The 26,065-nt window shown below is 44.2% G+C and overlaps 1 protein-coding gene across 5 annotated transcripts in view; it reads left to right on the top strand.

The window, feature by feature from the left end:
- The window catches only part of XPO5 (exportin 5), a 63,303-nt gene that overhangs the window by 18,819 nt on the left and 18,419 nt on the right, over positions 1 to 26,065 (top strand). For all 5 annotated transcript variants that reach the window (XR_014786849.1, XM_084828432.1, XM_084828433.1 and 2 more), the window contains 12 exons: positions 7,335 to 7,425; positions 8,201 to 8,329; positions 8,799 to 8,914; positions 10,291 to 10,446; positions 11,808 to 11,849; positions 12,102 to 12,191; positions 13,093 to 13,292; positions 13,661 to 13,760; positions 14,469 to 14,650; positions 21,757 to 21,857; positions 24,267 to 24,363; positions 25,483 to 25,619. Coding sequence is in view for 4 of the 5 variants with exons in the window: in XM_084828432.1 (XP_084684558.1) it covers positions 7,335 to 7,425; positions 8,201 to 8,329; positions 8,799 to 8,914; positions 10,291 to 10,446; positions 11,808 to 11,849; positions 12,102 to 12,191; positions 13,093 to 13,292; positions 13,661 to 13,760; positions 14,469 to 14,650; positions 21,757 to 21,857; positions 24,267 to 24,363; positions 25,483 to 25,619 (1,441 nt within the window). In the remaining variant the exon portion in view is untranslated. The remainder of the gene's footprint in view (positions 1 to 7,334; positions 7,426 to 8,200; positions 8,330 to 8,798; positions 8,915 to 10,290; positions 10,447 to 11,807; positions 11,850 to 12,101; positions 12,192 to 13,092; positions 13,293 to 13,660; positions 13,761 to 14,468; positions 14,651 to 21,756; positions 21,858 to 24,266; positions 24,364 to 25,482; positions 25,620 to 26,065) is intronic.

The following is a 26,065-nucleotide window of genomic DNA, read 5'->3' as shown; positions in this document are numbered from 1 at the left end:
AAGGAATCCCCTGGTATATGTGAGAGGCTGTTGAATGGGGAAGGCAGGGCAGGGGGCAAATAACTTCCTGACCACTTCTCTTCACTGCCCAGAGAGCTTCAGCTATGGGGCGGTATAGAAATGCAATTAATAATAATAATAATAATAATTCAGCCAGAAGGTTGAACAACAATTCAACATACAACAATTTCTGCTCTTCCAGTCAATGCAGTACATGAGATTATGCGTTGACCGACTGTGCTAGGGGCCAAAGGGAGAACCGTCTGGTTTTTTTCAGGCTTTTTCTTCTGTAAACTCTAATAGCAGGCCTCTAAAATCCTTGGTTCCTCGTGGTCCCTATGCATTACACATATTGGCTCTGTGCCTGCGCAAAGCCTCAATTCAGGAAACTTCTGTAGCTGAGGATTGTTTTGGGCAAGAACTATCCCTCACCGTCTTACTGCGCATGTCCCAATGGTTCCCGCCCAATCCCTCAGCTCTCTTTTGAACACCGTAGTGGTTGCCTTGATGGAAACATCCTGTGTCAGTTTGATCATTCTTCTTATTGCTGAGGTTCAATTTTCTTTTCATTTTATTCTAGCTTTTCTTCTGGTATCGTTATTCTATCTCTTTCGCGTTTTTTGTTTCATTCGTGTTTGTGATCGTTGATCGTTATCTGCCTCAGGCGGATGTCCCTATGGGCCCCTTTTCAAAAGTGTGTTCATTGTGGGAGTAAGTTACCCCCCGTGGACGAGCATTCTTTGTGCCTCTTCTGCTTAGGAGAAGCTCACATGGTTGAAGTGTGCCCATATTGCCAGTACTTCTCAAAACAGGCTCTTAAAAACCGGGCCGACAGACTGGAGGCAGCTCTTTGGAAGGTTCTGGAAGCGGTGGATGCTCCCAAGGAGCAGAGGTCTCATGTTTCGGAGGCAGCTACTAAATACTTGAGATTGGCTTCACCGTGACCCATGTTGCCGAAGCAGTCAACTTCGACTAAGGAACGGACAGACCCGCCAACACCTGGGCGTTCTTTGTCATTCATGGTGACAAAGAAGCTCACTAAAAAAGCAAAAGCTTCAAAACTGCCTATAGAAAAGCAAAGATGGAAGAAGAAGAAGAAGAAGACAGAGGAGGAGGAGGAAAAACTGTCTATTCCTCCTTCTCCACTGTTGTTAGACTCACCTAGCCTGACTACTTCGATGTCGGTACCGATAGCTTCAGTATAGACTGTGGATCTGGGTCATTCGTTATTGATATCAGAGGGTGAAATATGTGATCCTTCACCTGTTTGATCACATATGACTATGCCTGTTCGGGTACAAGCCTGCCCTCCACCGACATTTCATCCAGATTTCCGCACTTGAAGAAAAGATCCCCAGAATCTCTATGCTCTCTCCAATTGGATCACAGGGTGGTTTTCTATGGGAATAGGGATTATCACATAAGATCTAGATCACTGTTGCGAGATTGGATCGATGCTGCAATTACCATGACCCACCACAGAGACCAAATTATTGGGATGATTGGGAATGTCGGGATCGAGACAGATATTATGATTGCATGCAATACCTTGGAGTGCCTGTGCCCAATACTGAACAACCCTGTCGGCATCGCTCTCCTGGCCTCCAGTGGAGTGAGCCTCTCCACCTCCACCACTGGTGCATGATTTTCTTCCTCCAACGGTCCCACCGCATTCGTCATCATTGATGAATAAACATCATGAGTCACACCAGGAGGTATCTCCTTCAGTTCCATCGCTGGTACAGGTTCCATAACCAAAAGAACCTTTTGCGGCCGTAACGACCCAACAGTTGGATGCTGAAGACTATCAATCCGATTCCACTTCCTATTTGTCGGTGCCACCTTCCATTTCTTCCCCAATGATATCTGTGCTCAAGAAAGAGCATCACCATCTGACATTTTACTGATCAAGTACTTTGTATGACACTATTGCTGGGAATTGAAACTCAGCAGCCTATGGAGAAGATACAAGATCTGGTGTTTGATGCCGTCTATACGGAGTCTTTGGCTCCAGTAGCGATACCGTTTCTTCCCACCTTGCTACAGACAGTACATCTCTCATGGAAAGCTCCATCTTCAATGGCTCTGACTTCTAAATGATTGTAGTCGATGTACAGAGAGCAAGAAAAGGATGCTAGCTTTCTGTTTACACACCCCAAACCAAATTCTATTATAGTGGAGTCTTCACAGGGGAAATCACAGAAATTGCACACTTCACCAGTTGACAAGGAGGATCATCGGGTAGATTTGCTTGGTCAGAGGATTTATTTGTCCACAGCGTTAGTACTTTGTGTTTCTAACTACCAAGCAATGGTGGCTAGACATCAACTTTTTTTGTGGGAGAAACTTGGCTCCTTATGTGATTATCTACCAGATGATCAACTTGAACTGGCCAGGGTGTTTCAGTCAGAGGCGCTGAAATTGTCAAAACAGTAAATAAATACTGCTAGATACCAAACTGATGGTGGTGTGAAGGCCATGGCTGGAGCAGTAGTGCTTCATAGACATGCTTGGCTTCATTTGGCTGATTTAACTCCTGAGGCCAGGTCGCAGATTGAGGATCTACCTTTTGATGGGACAGGTTTGTTTAAGAATGGCACTGATGAGGCGATGGATAATGTCCAAAAGACCAAGACCACAGCAAAGAAAATAGGATTTGGGCAGACCCAACAACCTTACAGGCCATGCCGTTGGTTTCGACAACAGCCTTACTATCATCCGCATCAGAACCCTGACCATACAACATGCCAACAACCATTCTCCCAGCACAAATGCTCCTATTTTCCCAGCCATTCTTGTCAGAACTGAGGGAAGAATAAACCAGCCTCAAAGTGTCGCTTTTGACTTTCTGCTGATCTGTATTCATCCTCCTCTTCTGGATCCTTTATTTGGAGCTCGCCTGGCTCATTTTTTCATGAAGTAGTAACATCAGACATTTGGGTGTTAACTATTGTTCGTAAAGGATACAGGATCAAATTCGATGCACTTCCTTCCCTTGGTACCGTAAAACATTCTTGGACATAATACTGCTAGAAGCATACTCTCTTCTCGAGAAGGGAGTAATTCAGCATGTGACGCCAAGCCAACAGCCAGATGGATTTTATTCCCGTTACTTTACAGTACCGAAGGGGGATGGAGGGCTTCGACCGATCCTGCATCTCAGGCATCCAAGCTTCTTCATCTCCACCAGGAAGTTTCGGATGGCCATGCTCACAGCTATTCTACCTCTTCTACAGAAAGGTGCATGGTTTACAGTGATTGTTCCCAAAGATGTGTACTTCCATATAGTGATCCGTCCCTTGCATCAGAAGTGTCTTTGCTTCACTATCAGTCAAGAGACTTTTTGATTTTTAGGTCCTGCTGTTCGAGTTGGCCTCAAGGGTATTTACAAAATGCATGGCTGTGGTCTGCGCCTACCTACAGACTCAGCAAGTCAAGGTATATCCATATGTGGATGATTGGCTAATCGTGGGACATTCCAGATCAGGTCTATCTCAAACAATAGCATTTGTTTGCGGCCTTTTACAGGTGTTGGGTCTGTGCCTCAACAAAGAGAAATCCAAACTTCACCTGTCTCAAGACATCCTGTTTGTTGGGGCTGTACTGGATTCCAGAACCAGAAGGGCTTATCTTCCACTGGACAGGAGGTCAGCCATTATCAGCCTAGCCAGAGAAATATTCCATTGGAAGAAAGTGACAGCTTTTTATATCCAATGTCTTCTCGGATTTATGGCAGCCATAGTATCAGTAGTGGCGTAGGCTCAACTTCTGATGCGGCCCCTTCAAAATTGGTTTCTTCATGTTTTTTCCACAACAGAGAATGCTCATTGGATTCAACTGTGGGTGCCAGACATTCTACCATCTCTTTTGTGGTGGACAGTGGTCTAGAACTTTTGCCAGGGCATGCCCTTTCAGCCAACCCCTCTGTCCTGCGTACTCATGACCAGTGCTTCAATCCTCAGTTGCTTCACTCCTCGGTTTTCTAGTTTTGCTGCTGCCAACAAGGTAGATCCTCTCCATTGTTCTTTGGGGTATGTTCTTCATTTCTCACATTTGTTAATTCTTAAAGGTTTGAAGTATTCTTCTATCTGAGTTTATTTGACAGCTATTTCTGCTTTCCATTCGCCAGTTGACGGTTTTACCTTTTTCACTCATCCCTTGCTAAGACAGTTGCTCAGAGGGCTGAAGAACATTGTGCCACTGGTTCGGTGACCAGTTTCTCAGTGGAGTTTATCGGTTGTGCTGCATGTGTCACGACTAAACTGTTTGAACAACTTGCCTCAGTGGACTTACGCCTTCTGTCTTGGAAAGTGGCTTTTCTTGTAGCCATTACTTCAGCAAGAAGGTCAAGTGAACTTTGTGCACTGAGAAGTGATTCTCTTTACCTGATATTCCACAGAGACAAAGTGGATCTCCGACCAGACATTACTTTCCTTCTGAATGTAATATCGGAATTTCACTTGAAGCAGGATATAGTTTTTCCAGCCTTCTTCCCAATGCCGTCATCACCGTTGGAGTTTTCTTTGCATTCGCTTGATGTTCAGCGGGCATTGGCTTTTTACAAGGCACGCACTGACTTGTTCCATAAATCCAGTAGATGGCTCCTTTGCTATGGAGGGCAGCGGAAAGGTCTGCCGGTATCATCACAACAACTAGCTTCATGGGTCATTCTGACCATTCACTTGGCATATGAAGTAGCTGGTCAGACACTGTTGTTGAGTGAGCTCTTATCTGCAGCAAGGGGAGTGGCTACATCTGTAGTAGCGGTCCCCAACCTTTTTGACACAAGGGACTAGTCTTGTGGAAGACCATTTTTCCACCGACCGGGGGGCGGAGTTTCGCTGGCAGACTTCAGGCCACTGGGACGCAAATGGCATCCATGTAGCAGACGCCATTTGCGTCCCTATTGTTTGCAGTAATCGGCTACGTAAAGATTTACATAGCCTATTACTTGAAGAACAGGGACACAAATGGCGTCCGCATAGCGGACGCCATTTGTGTCCCAGTGGCCGGAAGTCCACCAGTGGCCGGAGCTGGCCAGCAGCTCCGCAGACTCGCCGCGGAGCGGAGCCAGCCAGGGCCAACAAGGAGTCGGGGGGGGGCGGGATGGATCGCCTCCCCCCCCCCACGCAGACCCCCACAGACCCAAGGTGAGGGGGTTTCGCACACCCCTGTGGCCCGGTTGCTAACAGGCCACGGACCGGTAGTGGTCTGCGGCCTGGGGGTTGGGGACCCCTGATCTGTAGCATTTGACGGAGGAGTGACTTTTCCTGATTTATGCAAAGCTGCACCCTGGGCGAGGCCATCCACATTTGTGCGATGTTACAAGTTCGATGTCCGAGCGAGGTCAGACTGTGCTTTTGACTATGCAGTTCTCTCTTCGATCTCACATTGAAGCACCGACCCACCTCCGGTAAGTGAGGTTGTTATGCACCATATGTGTCATGCACAGAGACCACGAAGAAGAAATGCAGGTTGCTCACCTGTAACTGTGGTTCTTTGAGTGCTCATCTCTGTATTCATACAACCCACCCACCATCCCCACTTCGGTGTCAGTGTTGATTTCAATGCTGGTACCAAGGTGTGATTTTCCTTCAGTTTCGAGGTCCCACTAGGCGGTCTCAAGGAACTGAGGGATTGGGCGGGAACCATTAGGACATGCGCAGTGGGACGGTGGGGGGTGGTCCCCGCCCGAAACGATCCTCAGCTATAGAAGTTTCCTGAATCGAGGCTCCGCACAGGCACAGAACCCATATGTGTTCCAAGGACCATGGTATCCTTCTGGATAGGTTGTCTGGGTTGGGAGTTGGAGGCACTGCACTACAGTGGTTCCGCTCCTACTTGGATGGCTGATTCCAGAAGGTGGTGCTGGGGGATTATTGCTCTGTGCCATGGCAATTGTGCCATGGGGTTCCACAGGGCTCTATTCTATCCCCCATGCTGTTTAACATCTACATGAAACCGCTGGGGGAGGTTATCCGGAGGTGTGGGCTGAGGTGCCATCAATATGCGGATGACACCCAGCTCTACCTCTCTTTCTCATCAAAACCAGGTGAGGCAGTGGCTGTTCTGAACCAGTGCCTGGGCACGGTAATGGACTGGATGAGGGCTAATAAACTGAAACTCAATCCAGACAAGATGGAGGTACTGTTAGTGGGTGGTTCGTCTGCCCGGCTAGGTGATATTCAACCTGTTCTGGAGGGGGTTGCACTCCCCCTAAAGGATCAGGTTCGTAGTTTGGGGGTGCTCTTGGATCCAGAACTGTCACTTGAGGCACAGGTGAACTCAGTGGCACGGAGCACTTTTTATCAGCTTAGGCTGGTATACCAACTACGCCCTTATCTGGACAGAGATAGCCTAGCTACAGTTATCCATGCTCTGATAACTTCTCGTCTGGATTACTGCAATGCGTTATACGTGGGGCTGCCTTTGAAAACGGTCCGGAAACTTCAGCTGGTCCAAAATAGGGCAGCAAGATTGTTAACAGGGACTGGCCTGCGAGCTCATATTACGCCAGTACTTTTCCAGCTGCACTGGCTGCCAGTCCATTTCCGGGCCCGATTCAAAGTGCTGGTGTTAACATTCAAAGCCCTTAACGGCTTGGGGCCAGGTTACCTGAAGGATCACCTCCTCCCATATGTGCCTGCCCGGACCTTAAGATCATCATCAGCGGCCCTTCTCCGTGAGCCCCTGCCGAAGGAAGTAAGGTGGGTGGCTACTAGGAGGAGGGCTTTTTCTGTTGTGGCACCCCGGCTCTGGAATGAGCTCCCTAGTGAGGTTCGCCTGGCGCCTACATTGTACTCCTTTCGGCGCCAGGTGAAGACCTTTTTATTTTCCCAGGCATTTTAGCTTTCTAAATTTTTATCTTTGCTGTTTTAAATCTGTATTTTAAACTCCTGTACTGCTGCTAGGTTTTATTGTGATTGTATTGTTATATTGTGGTTTTAATGTTCTATATATTTTAAATTGTTTTATTGTGTGTTGTTTGGTTTTAGTTTTTGTGAACCGCCCAGAGAGCTTCGGCTATTGGGCGGTATAGAAATAAATAAATAAATAAATAAAATACAGGTAAGCAACCTGCATTTCTATAATATTCCCAGATTAAATATGGAAAAAAGGTGCCATAAGGCCATCTTTTTGCCCTAGTTACATTTTGGGAGGCTCAAACAGGCACTTCCTTGACAGCATCTTGCTGTGATACCATGAGAACTCTGCTAGGGAGAGAGCTATGCAGAATTACTATTTTTAAGCTAATTATTTAGAGTCTGGATTCCATTGGAGTTGGAAGTGCATATTGCATGGTGTTTTCCACCTCTCACCCCTTCTTCTTACAGGTGGGTTTTCCTTCAAAGACCGACAGTCCCAGCTGTGAATATTCTCGCTTTGATTTTGACAGTGATGAAGACTTTAATTGCTTCTTCAACTGTAAGTTACTTTTGTTCCAGTAAAACCCACCACTGTTGAGGGTAGCTTGAAGTGTTCTCCATATAGTTTTGTTAGAACAGCATGAACAGAATCTCTGTATGGGCCTTTTGGAGCAGAGAGATGTGCTGCCATTTGAAAGGCCCCCCATAACTCCTACCTAAATAATTCTGTGGATGATAGACCTATCAAATGCTATCAACCATGGTGGCTAAATGCAATTTCTGGGTTTAGAGGCAGTATGTCACTGGATAGCAGCTGCTGGGAAGGCAACAGTACATGATGGCTATAGTTTTCATGTTCTGCTGGTGGCCCTCCTTCAAGCCTGTCTGGCTTCTGTGGGGAAACAGGAAGCTAAACTACCTCTGGTCTGATCCAACAGGGATGCTCTTACGTTCTTTTAAGCACATCCAGACAGTGATTGTGAAAGGGGAATGGATGTTCATCCAGTGTGTACCAATCCCTGCAGTACCCACATCCTTGCACATCAGCAATTGTGGGCCCAGCAAGGAGCCTGGAGCTGGCCAAAAATCCACACAAAAAGATGGGGTTTGGCAGGGTATACACTTTATTTCTCATGATTTAGTGTCCTGAACTGAGAGCAACAAGGAGTTACCACCTAAGCATTCCTTTTCGGTAGCTGTTGCTGCCTTCTGTATGGCTGGACTGCTTGAGCAGCAGCAATCAGTGCTTCCAGTTTTGGAAGAGGATAGCATTCCTAAAGAAGAACCTTTTGCTATTTCCAAACCGGGCCTTTTGTGTCTCATTTCTTTGGCAGCTTTCCGTGCACAACAGGGAGAGGTCATAAGGATGGCATGTCGGCTGGACCCTCAGACTGGCTTCCAAATGGCTGGAGAATGGCTGAAATACCAGCTGTCCATTCCTGTTGATATTGGAACCATGAACTGTAAGTTCCCTTAACTAGAAGGGAAAGGACTCTGTCTTCAGTAGTGGTGCACAGCTTACTTTTCTTTCCTTTGTTCAAGTAGTTTCTCTTAATTTTTTTTCCAATCTAGGCCTTCTAGACAGGGGGCCCTTTAAAAGTTAATGATGATCAGAGATCTTGGTTGAAATCTAAACCCTTCTCTAGCTTAATCTACTTTTTACCTAACCACTAACCTAATCTACATAATCTAATTTTATGTCACTTATTAATGAAAACAACTTCTAAAGAAACTGATAAACTCAGCCAAATTTTCCTGTAAAATCAAATCAGTTATTTTATAAATGCATTTATTTCCAGCCAAAATTATTCATAGTTGAGAGCGTTTTGCTCTGGTAATTGGTGTGGGAAAGTAAATTCTTATCCAAGGAGGAAGCTTACGTTGTACTACTCCAGAAATGTTCTAATGTTCTCCTTTCTCTTCTTCTCATAGCTAAAACTAATGAAAGCCACTGCTCCATCTTTTCTCCTGCCTTCGTTCAGTGGGATGCTATGACCTTTTTCTTGGAGAGCATCATTAGCCCAATGTTCCGGACCCTGGATAAGGAAGTACGAAGTCCAAATCTTCTGCTTCTTTCAGCTTTGGTTGGCTTACTGCACCACATTATCTCTTGAAGAACATGCATTGGGAATAGTAGCCTGCACTAACAAACTCTAGGGTCTCGATTATATTTATAATAGCTTTTTTTCACTTGGGAAATACTATTTTAAGGAAGTGTTTCTAGTCTTGCTATTTTAATGGAGTCAAAATATAGGAAAGAATATAGGCATGTAGTTTTATTATTCTATTTCTACTGCTAGAAAGCCTCAAGTATGGCAGATAATGAAGATGCAATTCATATGATACTTTTCCTGCATGGCTGCCACTATGAAACTGCTCCCCCATACCTGTAGTTGGCTTTTATGCATCCAATAATGCATAGATGTTCTACCTCACAAGTACTCCCTTGCTAATACCCGCTCTGTTCAAACTGCTAAAGTGGGAAGTGCCTGAGTAATTGGACTACCCATGTATTGTAGAGCATTCATCTATTACCTTTTAGGTAATATTACCTTTTATCTATTAGTCTGGGAACTGACTTGAGGATGGGCATATTTGCAGCAGCAAGTATACAATAGAGAAAACATATTGATTGGGCTTTATTTACATCCAGTTCAGGTCTCTTGCCCAGCACCTATTTGTGCTGACCAGAATGTAAAGTTAATGTGTTGCAAGGATTAAACTCAGCACTTACTAATCTGGGGAGAAAAATGAGCTAGAAAAACATAGGACAAACTTTACAAGCAAAAAACATGTTACTATTTTCAAATGCAGCCATCACAGTGTTCCTGTTCTGCGATTCTCTTCTGTCTGTCTGGACAAAGTAATTTTTCTCAAAATGCGTTTTTCCCCTTATTTCTGGACAGTGCTCAGATGCCACAGGGCTAGACATTGTACTAGTATTTACACAAAATCAATTTTTAGATTAAAAAATGGCAAATCCATGGGACTCAATATCTATTGTGATGGTAAAAGCTGAACAACAGACTAAATGCTTCAGTAAGTGCCAGTAGCTGTGTTGAAATCGCTAGATGCTTTTCATGAAGTACAAGCATATTGCTGAAAGCTCTCCAGAAAAGGAAATGACAGATTCCCTGTTATAATGAGCCCAAATATCCATTGTTAAAACTGTTCCCACTTAACAATCATTTTTAACTCTCATCCGTGTTTTGAAGTACCTTGCCTATTACGCTTTCTGCCAGATCATATTTTCATGTAAGCTTGTTAATAGGCTAAAGTGATATTCCTGCAAGTGTTAGGATTGTCAGATTCCAGTCAAGGGCGCAGTTGCTCAGCCTTTTGGATTTGCCTGAGGAAGAAACATTGGCATTCTACAAAGCAGAAGTGCATTGACCCTTTTTCGCTTCTCCTTCTCTTCTTCCAGGAGATCCCAGTGTCTGATGGCATAGAACTGCTGCAGCTTGTTCTCAGCTTTGAAACGAAGGATCCCCTCATCCTGTCCTGTGTCCTTTCTAATGTCTCCGCACTCTTTCCATTTGTCACATACAGGCCAGAATATCTGCCAGAAGTTCTTTCTAAGGTAAGCACTGCTATGCAGTCCCCTTGATGCTCTGAGCGGGGCAGTTTCACCTCTGGTCACTAGGGTTGCTGTTGGTCCATTGAAACAGGTTCACAGTCTGGGGATACTTCTGTGTTGAGCACTACACCTGGAGGTACAAGTAGCAGTTGTGGCCAGGAGCACTTTCACATCTTTTGTGTAGATTGTGTCCCTTCTTAAAACAGCGAGCTATTGCTCCTCATCTGCACTTTGTAACCTCTCAGAGTGAATATTGCAGTGTGCACTACACTGTGTTATGCTTGAAGAGTCCTGCGCTGAGCAGGGGGTTGAACTCAGTGGCTTTCCAACTGTATGATTCTAAGACCATGCAGAAACATCAGCTGGCATAAAATGTGCTGCTGCCCACATCTGGAGGATATGGGGATGGAGAGCATGTACAACCAATTTTGCAGTAGTTGCACTGACTATCAGTTAATTTCAGGGCACAATTCCAGGTGTTGGTATTAACCTGTAAAGGCCTTCATGTCCTGGGAACTACAGGACTGGCTCTCCCTATATGTTCCCCAATTGCACCATCAGTTAAGATCTGCATAGGGTGCCTTGTTCCGTGTCATCACTGCATGAGATCAAGACAACCTAACCAAGAAGCAGGGCTTTTTTAGTGATAGCCCTAGAGTTGTGGAACAGAACTAGAGAAGATTCCCTGAACTACATCCCTCATGGCGTTTAGAAAGGACTGCAAGACCTAGTTATTCATATGGGTATTTGTATCTTTAATTGTGCGATGTATATATTTAGTGCTACTGTTTGTGGTGTTATCAAAATGTGCCTTTTTGTTTGTTTTAGCTGCATTGTTATGTTTGTCTTTATTATTGTAAGCCACTTTGAGACAGAATGAGGTGGGACATAAATGTTTTAAATCAATAGAGAGTCTGGTAAAGCCTCAGCAGTTGCCGAGACAAATCTGAAAAATGTATGGACAGTTTCTGTTAAATACTTAGAAGTTAGAGTGGATGTGTATGGGGTTTTCATAATTGTTGGGGTGAGGCATGGTACTTGATTCTGTATTGCTGCTAGTCCATCTGTATGTTCACAAGTACCCCTCAGTTCTAAAAGTGGAGAAAATTGGAAGTACGCTGGTAAACCTAGGGAGTCAGTAAGATCTGAACACTTGGTTTTGTTGGTGTTGATCTTGTCAGTGTTAAGGGACTCCTCCTACTTGATGAAATCCTTATCTTGTGCTGAAATAGAAACAGGAACAACTTGCCTGATTAAAAAAACATGTTTAGACTTAGTGCAGCTATTCATAGACTGGTGACTAGTATAGAGAACATGCAAAAGAATGTGCCATTGATGACTGACTTTTGCTCTTGTTCCCTTAGCTCTTTGCCTCTGTTACCTTTGAAGTTGTAGAGGAAAGTAAGGTAAGTTCATTTCAGCCATACTATACTAAGGGGTATGGATGAAACTACATAGCAGAGTATCTAATCTTATTAGATTATAGCAGACTGCTGTGACCCTAAAATGGGGCAAGGTATCGCTGCAATCAGGCCTACTTGTACTACTGTACCAGTGGGGTTGAGGCACTTTAGCCTAAAAGTCAGTATAACAAAAATCTTCTTGAATACCAGTTCTTGCACTTACTCCTCTGAAGTTTTCCTTATTCGCTTTCCCAGGCCCCAAGAACTCGTGCAGTGAAAAATGTGAGAAGACATGCCTGCTCCTCAATCATCAAGATGTGTCGAGATTATCCTCAGCTTGTCCTGGTACTGAATTGAATGTGTACATAATGTGGAGCCATTGCTCTGATTTGAGCTACATTGGTGGGAGCAGATCCCATTCATTATACTCATGGTTTAAAGCTCCCTGTGATCACCGTGCATCTTTTATTGCTAGTCTATAAAAAATCACATTTAAATAATGGCCCTGTGTGTGTTTGAAGTTGTGGGTGGACGAGGTACTGATCACCGTCATCCATGTTTCACTGTTACCAGAGCTCTTGTGGAAGAGGTGGGGAAATTTAGGGGTAGAATAGACATAAGATTCAGTTTATGAATGCAAGAGCTTCGAAGTTAGAGTAGGGACTTGAGGGCAGTTCCCCATATTATGATAGTTGTAAGGAACACTGGTGGGTTCCATAGCAAACATGTAATGTGTATACATATCTTTAGACACCAGTGTATATGCATCTGGAAAACGTAATTGGGTGGGATGTCACGTCCATATGATAAATGTTTACTGGAGGAAATGCAGGTATTTCCTGCAGTAATCATAGACCTGTTTCACACAGCATGAGGGTGGTTAATAAGTCATTGTGGTAAACCACCCAGAACCCATGGTCTTCTGTAGGGCTGTTGAGTAGTTCGTTAACCAACCCGGCCACCCACCTTCATTGGATTCAGATGTCATGGCAGCAGGCACCTGGAAATGGTACTGAGGGAAATCAGCCGGCACACAACCAGCATGCGTGGGGGTGGTTAACAAGCCACCATGGCTTATTAACCACCCTTGTGTCATGCAAACTGCCTCGTAGTCTGTGGAGTTATCCTGAATGAGGACAGTCTCTTATCTCCAAATATTCATTGTAGGAATGCAGAATGTATCCAAGAAGTCATTCTGCGTGGTGTTTTCAGTTGACCGACGCTTGCTTGAATCTGTTTGTTTTAGCCAAACTTTGACATGCTGTATAATCATGTGAAGCAGCTGCTATCTAATGAGCTGCTCCTGACCCAGATGGAGAAGTGTGCTCTCATGGAAGCCTTGGTCCTTATTAGCAACCAGTTCAAGGATTACCAGCGGCAGAAGGCTTTCTTGGAAGAACTGATGTCTCCTGTTGCTACCCTGTGGCTGTCTGAGGAGATGAAGAGGTACAAGAACTTAGGAGAATCTTAGAACTAACTGCATTTTTATTGTGGTTATCTGTAAGAAACACACGTTGGCAAAGATTTTGTTAAGGCACTGTGTTCTAGCATACCTGTATCTTTGAGTTCAGAGGTGTGCAGAAAAATGGTACAAGGACCAACCCGGGAACCTGCATTCAACAAAAAATGCTCCCCTCAAAAAAGAAAGCATTTCCCAATCCAAATACTGAAGTTGTACTGAAGAGGGAATCCATATTTCATAGCTGCTACTTTATGTAATAATTCTTCAACTCAAATTGATTACTTGGAGCAAAGGAGATTTGTGCTTATACCCAGGCGCCACCATGACTGATTTCTTCCTCTCACTCTGACAGAGTCCTGATGAATCCTGAAGATTTTATCTGCTACGTTGGTGCCAATAACAGAATTGCAGATCCGGTCATGGAAGATCCCTGTGGCCTGAACCGTTCTAGAGTAAGTAGTAATTATCTGAGAGAGTGTGGACCTTGCAAAGGGTGGGTAGGGGGATTTGGCCACATTGTAGAATACTCCTTTCTCAGAAGGTGGGCATAGTCTTTGCTAATAGATAGTTCCACATTACCATATATGACTATGGGTGTCTTGTTAAACACATTTCTTTTTTCAAGTCAGAAGTGATCACTGTAAAGCAGTGCAGTGGAGGGAACCCTTTTTGGCCCAAGGTCCAAATTAGCTCCAGACAAGCATGTCAGGCCCCTAGCAAGCAGTGGGCAGGGTCACCCCACTGCTAGCATGTCCCCCCCAACATCATTGCCCAGATCTCACTTCTCATTCACACAGACAACACACACACTCCCCGCTCCTCAAAATGCCGCGTGCATGGCAATTAGGCTTTTAAAAAACATCCATTGGCACCAGTGAAGAGTGATTACAGTGTGGGAGGGGCTTTTCTGAGGTGGGGTTGTAATGCTCAGGGAGGGAAGAGATAGCCCTCTCCTCCCAAGCAGCAACACCCCCTTCAAAAAGGCCACCCTGCATGGTAATTAGGCTTTTTTAAAGCCTAAATTCATCTCTGGGGGGGTATCGGGGATAAAAGATCTTCCCTGCTAGGGGAGAGAGGCAGGACCTGGGAAAGAAGCTGGTGGGCTGGACAGAGAACCTTTGTTGGCCGTATTCCCACTGTGTCTGTTTGCTTCTCTACAGATAAGCTTTTGTGTATACACCATTCTGGGAGTTGTAAAACGAGCTCGTTGGCCCGCTTCCTTGGAAGAGGCAAAGGCTGGAGGTTTTGTGGTTGGGTACATGTCTAATGGCAATCCAATCTACCGTAACCCCTGCTCTGTGCAGGTCCTGAAACTTTTCGACAACTTGCTTGCTCTCATAAGGTGGGTCAACTTTGCATGTTACTAGTCCCATAGTGAAAGGCTGTGTACAGTGGTACTCTGAGCAGCATGTTTTCCCATTAAAGCTAGTGACGGTACAAGCTGAAGCCCTTGTACATTGCATCATTGTAAGGAAGTAGATAAGGGAAAAGGAATTCTCAACTTTACCCTTCCCTTTTGGAGAGGGAGATCTGACAGGAGTTTCCTCAATTTCCCTAAATATAAAAATCCAGCCTTTCCTAGTATTCCTCAACCCTGTCAAGCTGCCTCTGCCCTTTGCTTCTATGTATTATCTCTCTGTTTTTCATGTATCATGTGGGAGTTGAAGCTTCTTGAGGGCTAAGCCTGTAAAACCTATCTCCTAACAGTTTGACAGTGACACTGGTGGTAGACTTTTGGAGGCTCTTTTTGTTCCCAACAGTCAGTCAGTCTCAATCTCTCTCTCTCTCTCTCTCTCTCTCTCTCTCTCTCTCTCTCATATATGCAAGTGAGACCTGCTGAAATTCCCTCTTCTACACTACAGTTAAAGGTGCAGGAGCCCTGTCCTCTTTTGCATCTGACTACTCCATCCTAAGACAGTAGGACTCATGAAACTACTAAGGAGTAACATTGACAGTCATGGCATATGTGGTTACCAACAGTATTGGGAAAGCTTTGTTAAGTAATTGTGGTGAGAATTAGTGATGACTCACAGTATATAAGTAGTTTAACAAATTTACAGAAAACAGTCATCTCCCAAAAATGGGTGGATATGTGCATCCCAATTCTCAAATTGGATCTCATTTTCATTATTGCCAAAAGATGAAAGGTCTGTGAAAAGGACACGTAATTGCCTGGTTTCTTGTATATTTCCTCTGATACATAGAGTACATGGGCATTTCCAACAGGAAAGTCAAGTCAGATTAATCTTTGAGCTGAGCTATAAATGGCAATACACGCAGTCTTCTGAGTAAAAGTGGAGGCGGGGTAAGAGGGCTTTCAGGTGGGTGTGGGAGGCCCAGAAATAAGCAGTTATGCTCAGCAAATTAGCTTGCTGGGAGATTCTGTTTGACTCCTGGTGGCAACCACAAGATGTGAAAGAGCAGTGTTAAATGAGGGATGTATGCAGACAAAACTAAACCATTGAAATTCACTTGTTTGTGGCTTTTAAGCAAATGACAAAAACTTTGTTTGATTTAGCTTGATACTGCAATGCTATGCGCCTAAGAGCAAGTCCTTGAATGCAACAGGACTTAGTTTTGCCCTTTTAATCTTTCTGCTGTTTGAATGTTTTAATGGCAGTGTGTTTTTCTTTTTTAATTGTTCACATAAATTTTGCATTTTTTTAATGTAAGCTAGCCTTCCCCAATCTGGTGCCCTCCAGATGTTTTAGACTACAATTCCTATTATCCCCAACCACTGGCCATGCTGTCTGGGACTGATGGGGGTTGTAGTCTAAAATATATGGAGGGCAGAAGGTTGGGGAAGGCTGATGCAAGCTGCCTTGGAAGCCCTTTTGTAGACTGAACGGGGACTTTTACAGATAAGTGAATTTACAAATAAATAGCTGGTCACAGACTATGAGACAGCTCCCCTGATGTTACTTAGGTTGAGCTGTCCAATGAAGTGGTGTGGGTAGACTGGAGGTCAAGCAGTTGGTCACTTGGTAACCAGAGCAACTAAATGCTTTTCCCAGGTAATTATGCCATGGTCAACACTGCTCTAGTTAAAGGGTGGAGTCCTTCTGTTGTACTGTGTTAATATTTCTTGTTGTGTGTGTTGAATAGAAGCATAATTGAAACTCCCTTAGCAGGGAAAAGTGAAAAGCCAAAGGGGCTGAGGGTTTCATCTTCCTGGCTGTAGGCCGCAATGCAAGAACACAGGCTGCCATTTGAAGGGTTGGCAGATGGAAATGGTGGAAGTGCGAATAGGCAGCAGAAAGCCAAAACAACCAAGTGGGGAGATATTCAATATGTTGTAGAGGAAGTCAGGGAAGCGGGCGCTGAATTGAGGGGCAGCAAACTGTTGTAGTTGTATACAAAAGTGAAGTGGCATTATTATTATTTTCTAAAGGTTAAGTGCAAGCTCATAGTTAACCAATTTAAAGGTGCCTCCAGTAGGGGTGCTGATAATTTGTATTTTTATCTTATTTATCTTAGTCAGCTGCCATGGAAATACTTTATATTGAAGGGTAGCATATAAATTGTTTAAACAAATAGAGATTTACCTTAGACTTGTAAAGGCTACAGATCTTTCATGAGTTCTTTGCCAAGCATTTTTTTTTTCACAAGACACAAGTTCAACTAATTGTGACGTTGGCGCGCACCACTCAATGCACATTCTTTATTTCATGGAAGCTATGATAGCCAGTGCTGGCAGTTAATTGTCCATGTCTGGGTAGTGTTTGGGATATCACTGTGATAAAAGGCCAAGAGCTTCCACTTTTGTATGTTAGCAACTCCCAGGTGAACTCTGTTTGCCTTATTCTTAAAAAACAAAAGGGGGCAAGGGAGGTAAATTTGATATTGATCAGGTCCTCGTCTGTATATGTTGCTATTCTAATGCAATGGTTGTGGCTCTCTAGTCTGTCTGTATTGCCATTTGAATATTATTAGTCTTTTCCCAAGGATGTTTTGACTGCTGGAGTGCTAGCTCTGTATTCTGAAGTTAATTGTTTCATTTGAATGTTTAAGCACTGTTTAAGCACCTTATTTGGAGCACTGTCTTGGGTGCCTTCTGTAGGAAGGCAGCAAATACATTTAAAAGTAATAGCTGCAAATTCCTGTACTTATGACAGCCTCATCCTGCAGAAGGTAGCATTTTTTTCTTTTTTTGTCCTAGCTTGTAAGAGTTTGTGGCTTTGAGTTAGATCCAACCCCTACCCAAGTAGAAGTCTAGTCGCACAATTTTTAATTTTTTTATTCTAAGTTTCAACAAAAACAAAATAAACAAAACAAGAACAGAAATAACAGCAGCAAAAAATTGCGGGGGGGAATCACTGAAATGTAACAACATGCTTAAAAGTCTCGGTTTCAATTATTACAGCATTCTAAAAAAGAGAAAAAGAAAATTATACATAAACTTCAGTAAAAGCAGATCAGATATCCATATATAGATCCATTCATGAGTGGCTCTTTTATACCACCCTTTCAAATATTGCTAGTGTTGTTAGGTCTTCAATCCATGGCATTATAGGAGGTGAGCATTTATCCTTCCAGTGTTGTAGTATTAGTCTTCTGACGGTCAAACGCCATGAAAAAACCATTTATACTGACCATGTGCTAACTTCCAGGAAGCAGGTAAATAATTTAAAAGAACATGTACATTAATAAATATTAAAGAGTGTTACTCACACAATGGGACTTTCCTGTCCTCTCCTCCTCCTTATGGACCCCCACACACGCCCTATACATGCCCCAAATCTGCTCCTTGGGAGCAAATTAGGGGGGCATCTGAGGAGCCTCAGGGGGAAGGGTAAACAGGTTGACAACAGTGGATACAACCCTTTGTCTACACATGCAGCAGTTTGAGGAAACAGAGTCCAGAGATGATAAAATGAGCTACCACTTCAGGCTGCAGGTGGTAGATCACATATTTTGAATATTCATGTAAGACACTCCCTGCAAGTACAAAAGTAGCACAATAGGGAATGGGCTGGGCTAGAACCTTCCTGCTGTTACATGTGAGTAATTTTTTCTGTGGGAAAACATTCAAAAATAGCATCCCCACCCCCTTGCAGTCTGAAGTGGTACATCCCTACTCCATCAACTCATCTGTTTTCACGTACAGGCCAGGTCTGAACATATATCTTGTAATGAAGCTACTAAGTGCTACCCACCTGAGTCATGTATGCCCTTTAAATGCACAGTACCGGTCTATTATAGTTCCAAAGAATTTGGATTGTGACTGCTTGTTCCTGGGAGGATGTGAATAGGTAGCATTTGGCCACAGTGCTTTGCTACCATGAATTATCACAGCTCTAAAGATGCTGAGAATGTCAAGTAAATGGTTGCACTTGTTTTTCTTTGGGTTTCTTGCATGATACCTTGTTCTGTATGTGATAGATGAAGCTGTGGATACAGCTAACTGTCTGCACAAAGGTAAGTTGTGAGTGTAAAGCTTTCTTTGCTACGCTCTTTGGAAGATGCCTGTTTATTGCATACAGTCATCATTTAAGTAGTTCAAACTTATGAAAGCTTTTCTATGTAGGAAGTCCAATGCTGTACAGTGAACGTTGCCCTTGGTCTAACTATGCACTTGGCTGCTTATTTGCACCTTGTTGAATGTATCTAGGTTTACTCTGTTGTCTGCTGTATACAAGTTACTTACCCTTACCCTTTAGTACCTCAGTTTCTCTAACCATTTCTCAGCTTTTCTTGTTTTGTTACAGTTTTTATTTCCTTAGTTTCGAAACCAGAATAGTGGTTCCTTTTATACAGAGCTCATGAGACTATGCTTGCCCACTATCTCCTCCTGGGCCTGCGGGATCTTTACATGCTACAGTACAGCCAATTACCCTGTATGCAGATACAGATTGTTTTGTGGTTGCCATGCAAGGACTATTCACTAAGCAGCCTGCAGAGGCCATCTCCCTTCCTTATCCTACTTCCCCTCCCTACATCTACCATCCTAATACTGTGAATATGCAGAAACAAAATGGAATAGAGCAGTCTGGGAGGAAATGGGTAAGGGATAGTGGAGAGCATTTTAAAGGATGTTGTAAATGGGCAGCAGCTTGGAGAAACTGCTGAAGACAACTGGGACAAGTTGCTGCGGAGGGGATAAGTTCATGACTTCCAGGTGATTGTGTTTCCATTTGTGTCTGTGAAATCACTTTTTTAATTACATTTACAAATTGTGTTGCACATGTGGCCTTAGTAAACATTCTCTGCATCCAGACTGATCTTGACAGTGTCATCGTAATTATTGCCATCTTAGATCATTCTGGGGACTTTAAATCACATCAGTTCAATAATGCATTAAAGTCTTTGCCACACATTAAATGGCTTTGCTACAAATCTAATGGGTGTTCCCATGAGTAGTAGCAAGTAAAAGGGCCATGAAGCACGGATAGGATAATAAGATGCTGCTGCGATGGAGTGGTAATGGCCCTACTTCATGAGATGCACAGAAATAAACCACTTCAGCTCTACTGGTAAACAGACTCATGCTGTTTTCTAGAAGTCAAAAAATCTCTCCTGCTTGAATATTGTTTAAGACCAAGAGAAATCTACAGGGTGCTGAAGTGCACTCGCCATGCTTGAGACCTTTTTTTGTGCCAAATGTAGTGACTGGCAATTTTTTTTCTATCTGTTCATGCCTATCTCAGTTTTCACATTCCGTTTGGCATTTCGACAGTGGGGCTAAAAGATTTAGATCTTGACATTTGCAACAGCATCCTCATGGATGATGAATAAGCTTGCTGTCTCTTAGTGCAATTTTGATGCCAGGTTATGTTTCAAAAGACTGACCCGAAGTCACATTATGGGAATATTCAGCCATAAAGTGTTGCACTCCAGAGACCTCCAAACTCTTCAGTAGGCACATCCCAGAGGTGAAACGGACCACTGCTGTCCTTGGCTATCCTTGGCCTACCCAGCTAGGATCTTTGTGGTTCCCCTGTGTTATTACTGACAGTCTCATCTTTACAGCTTTGAGCAAGTCAGATGGTACTGTACAAAGATCAGGCTTTGGTGTTCACACCCATTTTATGCTTACTCTACATGCAACCATACATACATCCCATGCTGCCCGTTCGAATGTTGGTCAAGTTACTTGAGTTTGGGAAACCCTGACCTACCTTAGGTCAAGTGAGCCTGGTCCAAAAGCCATCTTAGCTACAGCAATAAGGATCCCAGGCAGAAACAACACGGGTTAGAAAACTGCAAGGAGAAGCTGTTCTAAAACTAGGAACAACGTCTTGGCAAATGCTGTCATCTGTCATGGTGGAAAGGATTCTGGTTGGCATATTGGGATCTACAAGATGTCTAGGGCAGCATTTTCCTATACTCTTCAGAGTTCGAATCCTCTTCAGGGTAACATAAATGATTAAACCATAAAACCCCTAACGTGGTGCTTAAAAGACTTAGCCAAAACAAGTAGTTACACTGTCTTCATAATGTGATGCTTCTCCTTTCTTGCAGCCTCTGTTAGCACCCTTTGAAATGAATGGGCAGTTCACACCTCAGAACTATTGTTCCAGGCTCTCTGCAAAGCTCAGTCAGACATCGCTTCATTGGTTGCACTTTGGTCACGTTCTTGAAGGTTTTCTTCACAAGTATAGAGACTTCTTTTAGAGACTTCTTAAAAATGAAAGCTGAGACTCTGGAGAGCAATTGAGAGGCCTGCCCCTGCCACCCAGCGTCCTAGTCCTTTGTACCCCTGCACCCTCATACTTTGGGGAAATGCTGCTTTAGGGGGAGATACTGAGTTGCCCTTGATCACCTCTAGCAGCAGGTACAGTGGCAGTTTTGGCGGAGGCTGTTGGGCCGTTTGGCTGCAGAATTTGTGCTGTGTGCTGTTGTCGAAGCCCTGAGTGGAGGTCTGAGGTCTCAAAGGAGAGAGGTAGGTGAGACAGAGACCCTTCCCCCCCACTCAGATGGTACATCTAGCTGGTGAGGGACCCTGTTTAGCCTGGATGGCAAGAGAGAAGTCACCCTTGGCTGAATGGAGGTCCGTCCCTGGCAGCATGGTGTGGTTGATGCAGAGCTGTTCTCCCTTCCGGGGGGCATCTCTCTGCCACACAGCTGCTTAGAGCATGTGAGCATATGAATAAGCTGCTGCATTCATCCAGCGCCACCTGCCATTCTAGGGACCTGTGACCCATCCTTAGGCGGGCAGTGTGTGTCTTGAGTCATTGCAGTCAGCATTTCAGAAGGCTAAGACGAGGTGAACTGAGGGTAACTGTTGTGTAGAGCAGCTGGTACCCTCTCCACAAAGGGGAGGCTTCTCCATATCCCCAAGAGAGGAGTGTTTTTCTTGGGAAGGAAGGGGGATCCCATGCACAAGTGCTTGGTCTCGCCTTCCTCATCGCCAGACACAGGAGCTGTTCACAAGCTGAAGGTGGATTCCCACTGCCAGGTGGCGATTGGGGACAACTTGTGACTGTGAAACACCGTGCTCTCTTGCAGGACCCACAACAACCTGTATATGCCAGAGATGGTGGCTAAACTGGGGGAAACCTTTGCTAAGGCCTTAGATATGCTGGAAGTGGAGAAGAATGCCATCCTAGGTAAGTAGCTCTTTCTGTTCACTAGCCTGTGCTTTAATCTTTACAGCTGTTTCTTTTCAGAATACAGAACCTGTTTCATTAACTGCAGTTAGAGGCTCTGTTTAAAACAGACAAATGCATGTTTTTAGATTGGTGAGAGTCTGAGGTAGGCCTCTAGGAAGATGCTAGTAGTTGCCAGAGATTTGTGCTCCTGCCTCAACTTTGTGTTGGGGCTGTAGCAACCTGTTGTGCAATTTTTTGCTCTCCCATAGTTCCTTTCTATGAGCATCTGTAAATTTAGTTGGGAAGTATGTGCCTTTGCTCTTCCCCTTTCCTTTTGATGTGCTTTCCCGTACTCTCCCCCACCCACCCCAGCTGAGAACAAGAATGAATATTATGCCATCTGTTGTCTTAGTTGTACTCCGCAAGATGCACACAGGCATCTTCCTTGACTTAAAGTTCATGTAAGAAAGGTTAGAGAATTCCTGAACTACATAATGTCACCTCCCTTCAACTATTCTATTCTTTAGTTACCTTGTGACACAAAAAACAATTTTCTGGCAGCAGGGAGAGAGATCTGTTCGCACTGCTAAGATCTTGATGGCAATGTTGAGTGCAGCTGACATGGTAACTCACAGGAAGAGCCTTGGGGTATAATCCTATCTAGATAGGCGACTGCCTCCGAACTCGGAGGCGACCACCTATCCAAAGCAGGGCAGGAGAAGCACGGAGGGGATCGTTCCCTCCGTGCATCTCCTGCCCTGCTTTTTCTGCTAGACAGCCGATTGCGGCTGTCTAGCCACAGGATCACAGAGCGGGGAAGGAGGCTGCTGTACGACACATTGTAGCTGCCTGTACGGCACATCCAATCTCCCCGTCCTGGAACACCCCCAGCCACGCCCTTTTCCGGCCCCTCCATGCTCCTCTTGCGAGTATGGAGGACAGGGCTGCAGCGCAGAAGTGGGGGGAGGTCGGTTTTCCGGGAACCAACCTCAGAGCATGGACTTCGAGGTTGGTTACCAGAAAACAGCGTATCCTATGGCCGCCTAGCCGCTGTCTCGTGGCCGTAAGATTGCTTCCTTAATGGACTTATATCGGTCATGTCAGAGCTGAACAAATCAGTCATGCTTACATGGTTGGCCTTTCAGGAGCAGCATTGCCCAGTCTTCCTCTTTAGGGTTTCTGCCTGCAATTAGGGCACTGGAAGACCAGAGTAGTTGATGGTGATGTTTGCATCCCTGTTGCCTTTGAATGAACTCCACCCCAAGCAACTTGGTGGAAGTCATGATCTCTAAGTTTTTCAGAGACTGAAACCAAGCTCCTTATATATACTCAGTTCAATACAGCTTTTCAGTTGGTGCTCCTGCCCAGTTTTGTCTGCTGGCAAAATAGCTTTGTAGGGAGGATCATCCAAGTCCTCCATACCAGTGCTGTATAAACTGCTTGCAGGAGAGACAAGGCCATATTCAACTCTCAAGCAGTGCCTCTTAGCATATTTCCTCAGCCCATAGCCTTTGATTTGCCTGGTTTAAAGTTGGTTCTTCCTTGTCCTTGCAGAGAGGCTTATTTGCCATTTCCTGCCTCAGCTGCACATCAGGTTGCCTGATGAAGCTGAAGTTGCCAAATACTTGGACCTGATCCTATCCAGTTTCATCCTTCTAGGGGTACATCACAAAATGGCTTTTCAGGACATTACTCTAAACCTTTCACATTCTGAGAAGATGGTTGATTTTCTAGATCATCTGCATAAGTGTCATGTGGATCTGGGTTCTAATTCTGCCTCAGGACCTCTTATTACATACAGCTTATAATGTGGCTAGACTTACATACCTATATAGACTGTATGCTTCTCATGTCTGGGAGAGACTTCTGCTTTGCAAAAGAACTTCTAAACCATTTGTTTCTACATGCTTTTTGCACACCAGAATATGAAGATTTCAATACATCTTAAGTTATACCAGTTCCCAAGGCAGGTAGAAGTGTATAAATTAGAATATCCAAGTCGTTTTTGAAAGTTTTTTAAACATGTGTACTTTCTTCTAGTTCAGCCTGAGGCAATATGACTAGAATTGCTCTCTAAAACATCAGTTTTTTTCTACGCTGGCTTTCAGCTTTTAAGGTTGAGGTACATAACCTGGTGCCCTCCAGATGTTTTAGACGACAGCTCCCATAATCCCTGACCACTGGCCATTCTGCCTGTGGCTGATGGGAGTTGTAGTCCAATCATCTGAAAGACACCAGATTGCCTACCCCCTACTCCAGATTGAGCTAGCCTGAATCTCCACAACTGCATATGTGCTTTTGATGGTCCATAAACACTCCCCAAACAGTGTCATTGTGTGGTTACCACTAATGAAAGGTTCTTCTGTTAGCAGGTTGCATTTTCTATGGAGATGAATCTCTTCACTGATACTATTTCTCTCTTGTTAGGCCTCCCCCAGCCTCTGCTGGAACTTTATGATTCTCCTGTTTATAAAACAGTGTTGGAAAGGATGCAGGGCTTTTTCTGTACCCTGTATGACAACTGGTAAGAACTTCAATGATTTCCCATATTACTACATTGCTCTATGGCTACCCTAACAGCTTAGAGATGCCTTTAAAACAATCTTCTGAGATAAACAAAAACCAGAAGCAGAGAGAAATGCATGCAGTGAGTTTTCATACCTCTTTACTACAGTAGTCTCCTTCATGGGATTTCTTGTCTCATGAAATCCTGCTTCACTAGGATTAACTGCTGCAAGAAGCCATTGTAGGTCCTTCCCTGGTCTAGCCTTCTGAAGCTGTTCACGTTCTAATCAGGTTGCTGCCATCAGTGTTTCATTAATTTATATCTAGAATTGTGCAGTGATGCTAGGATCAGATGCTTTTCAACTGTGAGATAACAAATCCCTGTTTACAACTGAGGATTCAAAGTGGGAAACACATACTTTCCTGGGAGATTTAGAACAGGCAAAAGGAAGTATTTCTTCACACAGCGCATAGCTGAACTATGAAATTTGCTTTCACAAGATGTGGTGACAGCCACTAACTTGAATGGCCTTAAAAGGGAAGGATAAGACCATGAACGACTACTAGGATCAGAGACCATGTGCCTCTGAATACTAGTTGCTGGAGAACAACAGCGGGAATAGCTGTTGCCCGCATGTCCTGCTTCACTGTAGGCTTCCCATAGGCATCTGGTTGGCCACTGTAGGAAACAGGGTGCTGGATTTGATAGGCCTTTGGTATGATCCAGCAGGCCTCTTCTGATGATCTTTTTATTTGCAGAATTGATTATCACAAGTTATAGTAATGGCCAATAGCTTAAATGGCTCTAGAAAGGATTCAACAGAATACTGGTTAATGATTAGCTGTGATAATAAATGGCATCTCCATGTACAGAGGCAGTATGCAACTGGTTCTCAGGTGCTGGGACAGAAAGGGGGGGATGGCAGTTGGCGTCATGTGCTGACTGTAAACTTTCCAGGGGCATCTGGCTGGCCAATGCTGGAGACAGAGCACTGGCCTTAAGTCTGATTCAGCATAACAGTTCTACTTTGTATAAATGAAAAAGTGAACACAAGTTTCCCTTCGGAGCAGAGTGTCTTCCAGCATTCATGTTTATTGTCTAAGTTGCTCAGTCTGGACTGTGCCTTTTCAATTGCAGTTTCCATGTTCTGGGGAGTGCTGGCTCATCAATGCAGCAGGATTTCTACACTGTTGAGGGTCTAGCAACTGAGCTACTCAACTCCGCTTTTATCAATCTTGACAATATCCCTGACTACAGACTCCGTCCTATGCTTCGTATCCTTTGTCCATTGTTTATTGGTAGGTTCTTCCAGAATTGTGTTGGCTTCCTCGCCATGCCCATGACACAGGAAGCCTTGTTTTTAAATAGCACCAGTGAGAGGAGCAGAGAATCTGTATCCTGCTGAACGTAGTTCCTGTTTGCCTTCATTCTGCAACTGGCTGTGTAGATTGGGCACTACTCAGAAAAATAACTGGAAGAGCATCTTCAGAGTAAAAGGGGGAAGAGTATAGAAGGATGGGACACATCTGCTAGGGTTTCAAAATAGTGTAGGCAGGAATGGCTCAGAATATAGGAATCTGGCTGACACCTCTGTGCCTCAAGCTGGAGATTCTACTTTGTAGAGATTCTACAGTGTGGTTCCCAAGAGATGGTCACAGCAGTGGCCCTACTTGTTCCTCTTCACATCCATCTGAAAGGTTAGGAAGCCCACATTTTTACT

This window comes from Heloderma suspectum, chromosome 1 (genome assembly GCF_057233095.1).
Source record: "Heloderma suspectum isolate Gila_16-S chromosome 1, 16-S_ref, whole genome shotgun sequence".
Lineage (NCBI taxonomy): Eukaryota > Metazoa > Chordata > Lepidosauria > Squamata > Helodermatidae > Heloderma > Heloderma suspectum.
This window is presented reverse-complemented; position numbering and strand designations above follow the sequence as displayed.